Here is a 4197-nt window from a genome sequence, read left to right as displayed (position 1 = left end):
CTGAGTTGGGGAGTGGTGGCGCACGCCTTCAATCCCAGCACTCGGGAAGCAGAGGCAGACGGATCTCTGAGTTCGAGGCCAGCCTGGTCTACAGAGTGAGTTCCAGGACAGCCTCCAAAACAATACAGAGAAACCCTGTCTTGAAGAGCCACACACATTAAAAAAAGAGAGAAGTGACTCCTATAAGCTGTCCTCTGATCTCCAGCAAGGCATGTGCATAACCCACATGCAAGCACACACAAAATAAAATGAAAAGGAAAAGAGGCTAGATATGGCAGCTTATTATCTCCTAAGTTTCAGAAAGCTTGAGAGTCTGGAAAAAACATATATATGTGCATAGAGAGTATATATATTATATATCACACAATCCATATACACACATAGAGTAGAGCATAGTATATATACACTATATATATACATAACATAATATACACACATATAGAGCATATATTATATATTGCACACTCTATATAAAGTATATATTATATATACACTATATACACACATAAAGTATATAAATAATATACACACTATATGCGCAGAGTATATATAATATACTACACACATAGTATATAGAGTATATATAACGTATATTATATATACACATACAGTATATATAATATATGCATATTATTTATATACTGTTCTATGTATAAGTAGATATAAACACTACACACACACACACATATATGTTATATTAGAGAGAGATTGATTTTCCAATATTGGCAGTTGAACTCATCTTATATATGCTCAGCAAGCCCTCTCTACCACTGAGATGTGCCTCAGTCTTCCCCCCCCTTTTTGTTTTCTGTGGCACTGAGGCTGAAATTCCAAGCCTTTGTTTGTTTGTTTGGTTTTAGTTTTTTGAGACAGGGTTTTTCTGTGTAGCCTTGGCTGTACTGGAACTTGCTCTGAAGACCAGGCTGGCCTTGAACTCACAGAGATCCACTGGACTCTTCCTTCCAAGTGCTGGCATTAAAGGCGTGTGCTACCTACCACCACCCAGCAAAAATCCCAAGTCTTGAACATGTTAAGAATGTGTTCTATCAGGTCTTGGACACTCTGATGGTCCTGCCTTCCTCCTCAACTCTCACCCTTCTCCTGTACTTTCTGGAGAAGTCCTGAGCCTGGAAGGAGAGGGAGAGAGAAACAGAGAAAGCCCATAAAAGAAAGGTCAGAGGAAGGTGGCCCGGAGCCAGAGCTGACCCAACTCTCTCTTTGGCAAGCTCAGATAATGGGCAAACACCGTCACACCTCAGTCAGAAACTTAATTGACCACCTAGAACCAAACTCTATTTTCAACAGGAGTCAAAAATGGGGATGGGGAGAAAAGCTCTTCCTGGGAAATGCCCTAAGGTCTTAGGGGAGGATGTGTGTGTCATTCACTCAGCACCCATTTACTGCAGGAGTCCTGGGGACATGGGGTTCAGAAAGAAAGTAAAAAATGTCCTTGAAGGGACTTCACACTCCATCTGAAGCCTGACAGACAGAAGGCACTCTACAAAGAATTGCTGACTGCTCTCAGTCTCCTAGAATGGGTCCCCAAAGGGACAGCCCTCGGAGGAAGCTGGATTAACACATGCCTACCCAACAAGAGAAGAAACTGATACTAAATGCAGCCAGCCTGAGTTGTGTCAGAGCCGCTCAAATCTTTCAATTCAACACAAGAAAAACAAATCCTGGAAGGCAGCCACCTTAGTCTGGGTTCAAAAACAGGGCCCATCTGTCCTGGCAGGTTCATAGGAGCTCCTTCCCTGAGGCTGGGGCCTGGCCGGAATGACCCCAGAAGGCCCTTCCCTGCCTTAGGATTCCGTGATTCTATGACATGGCCAGCAGTCTGAAGCGGCAGATTGCGGGTGTCCCCAGTGGAGAGCCAGGGAGGTCTATGTCATCTACCTCCTAAGAGCCAGGGTAAGAGAGGAACTCGTCCGATGGCAGGCAGATAGGGTCCAGGAAGGGGAGGGGACTTGAGCTGGGGTGGCCCTCAGTCCCCTCTTATTTCTCTAGACTAGGGGATGAGGTGAGGTTGGGCAAGGCAGGGAAGAGAGGCCAGGGCTTGGACCTTCCACCCATTTTAGACCCAAAAGACAAGGGCAGCTGAGGGACCAGGGGCGGGGAAAGAGATTCGCAGCTGTTTTCTGGGTGGGGCGGCCTCAAATACTGTTCTGTTGGCACTGGGCAAATATCAGAAGTCAGGCAGAGCTGGCAGTAGTGTGGCAGACTCCTGAAGGGGTGGAGGGCTAGCCAGTATTGGCGACCCAAGGGAGCGAAAGAAACAGCTATACGGACTTCATTACCCAGGGACGGGACAGAGTTTAATGGAGTCGGCATGTCTTTAGCCTGGCCATGTTTTACTCTCCATAAAATGCCTACTTAAGGACCAGAAAGAGTGGGAACTCTGAGGCTCTCTATTCAAGTGGGGCAAATGAAGAAATTTCATACCACCAGAGGAGATTAGAACCAAACAACCTGGCAGGATTTTTTTGAGATTCACATAGCCAGGATGGCTTTGAACTTACTATGTGGCTAAGGCTGACCTTGAACTCTGTCTCCTTTGTGCTGGGAGTAGGGGCATCTGCCAACTGAGACTAGAATGTTGCTTCACTCCTTGTGTTGCAGCATGTGAGACAGGCGGTGGCCAAGGACAGAGTGCAGAGGTCAAGTCTACAGTGCAGGTCTGGAGGGGGGGGCGACGAAATATGCTGAGTAGCACTGTGGGCTAGCTTTTGGGTGTCATCTACAGGCTGTCTCTGTTTTATTCAACATTAGAGACTGCCATTTGGCTTTTGTGGCATACTGGGGTCCCTGCTTTGGAATTTGAGAAATGTGGGCTCAAGGAAGAGTCTGTCCCATGTTTCCCAGGGAAGCAGCTCTCTTAGTGCCTCCTGCTGCTGCCGTCATCAGGTCTTGGACACTCTGACGGCCCCGCCTTTCTCCTCTCACCCTTCTCCTGTGCTTTCTAGAGAAGTCCTGAGCCTGGAAGGAGAGGGGAGAGGGAAGCAGAGGACGCCCATAAAGAGAAAGGTCAGAGGGAGGTGACCCGGAGCCGGAGCTGACCCAGCTCTCTCTTTGGCAGGTCCAGGTAACCAACCAAACACGGTCACACCTTAGAAACTTGACCCAGGCAAGATGTCTGGACGCCAGGTGAATCGATCCAACACTTACAGCCGTTTGAGCCATCCCAACAACACCCCGTTTCCTCCCCGAACTCCAGGCTGGACCCACTATTCCAATACAAACAACGTCAAGGGTCTGGGTCCGCATATCCCAAGCGGCCCTGAGCTCAGCACCTCCAGTGGCCATTTGGAACAGCCCTGCAACCCTGCCTCCCCCAAACTTCCTGTGGGGAATATCTGCTTGGCCCAGCCCTACAACTCCAGGTGTGTAGAGACAAGTCACCTGTTGAGAGGCCCCAAGGTAGCCAGGAAGCCCAGTGGTCAGCATAGCAACCCTCAATGCCTGCTCTGCACAGACCGTCCATCATCCCCCTCCAGCCCTACCTTCCTGGACCAGCTCATCAAAGGCATCAACTACCTGGACAGATCCACCAACGTTTTCAGCAACAGCTACCCCAAAGCGCTGAGCTTGCCGCAGCTGGCGGCCAGCTACCTGGAACGAGCCGCCAACTCACTCTACCTGGACCCGGTGGAACCTGCTCCACCCCGCAGTTATTCTACTCCCAGCACTAACATAGACACTCCCGCCAATCACTCTCCAGCCAATAACTGCTTGGTCCCTTCCATTCGGGACACCAACACTCTGCAGTACTCGGGTGGTTCCACTGGCTTGAACTGCCAGCACCAGCCTCATAACCAGAGTTTCTCTGCCGAGATACCTCAGAGGCCAGGTGTAAAACTCCCAGAGATCCCTCTGTTTGGCAATGGGTTATTATCCTTAGGTCGTCTCCCCAAGTTCTGGGAAACAATCCGCTCTGGATGGAATGCCCATGAATCCACCTCTAAGCCCTCGGGTTGGTGGTGACATGGATGCCAGTTTTGTCCCGTGGGCACATGGCCACAATGTGGAAAATAAATCATACAAGCCAGGGGGTCTGGTGTTTTTACTCCCAAAGTGGAGTCTCAACTCTGCTACTCAGGCTGGAACACCCCCCCACCCCACCTCCCATCCCCCACCCCCTGCCTTTTTAAATTTGAGACAAGGTCGTCCTAGTCGGGGTTGCTATTGCTATGATGGAAC

The 4197-nt window shown here is 49.3% G+C and overlaps 1 protein-coding gene across 2 annotated transcripts; it reads left to right on the top strand.

The window, feature by feature from the left end:
* The first annotated feature begins 1817 nt into the window (after positions 1-1817).
* Positions 1818-4046, top strand: LOC101827439. 2 transcript variants are annotated; one of them, XM_040757430.1, is made up of 3 exons: positions 1826-1911; positions 2620-2675; positions 3077-4046. In XM_040757430.1, exon 3 carries the CDS (start codon positions 3130-3132, stop codon positions 3979-3981), a length of 852 nt encoding a protein of 283 aa, XP_040613364.1. In that variant the 5' UTR covers positions 1826-1911; positions 2620-2675; positions 3077-3129; the 3' UTR covers positions 3982-4046. The 2 variants fall into 2 exon arrangements, with proteins under 2 accessions (XP_005081081.1, XP_040613364.1); XM_005081024.2 differs by lacking the exon at positions 2620-2675 and having other exon boundaries at positions 1818-1911.
* Positions 4047-4197: the final 151 nt, after the last annotated feature.

The sequence above is a fragment of the Mesocricetus auratus genome, unplaced genomic scaffold, assembly GCF_017639785.1.
Source record: "Mesocricetus auratus isolate SY011 unplaced genomic scaffold, BCM_Maur_2.0 Super-Scaffold_100014, whole genome shotgun sequence".
Lineage (NCBI taxonomy): Eukaryota > Metazoa > Chordata > Mammalia > Rodentia > Cricetidae > Mesocricetus > Mesocricetus auratus.
Note: the sequence above shows the minus strand (reverse complement) of the source record. Positions and strands in the feature narration are given on the sequence as shown.

Excerpts from the sequence above, each read along its gene's own strand:
- LOC101827439 (XM_005081024.2), top strand. The coding sequence starts at position 3,130 with ATGTCTGGACGCCAGGTGAATCGATCCAACACTTACAGCCGTTTGAGC.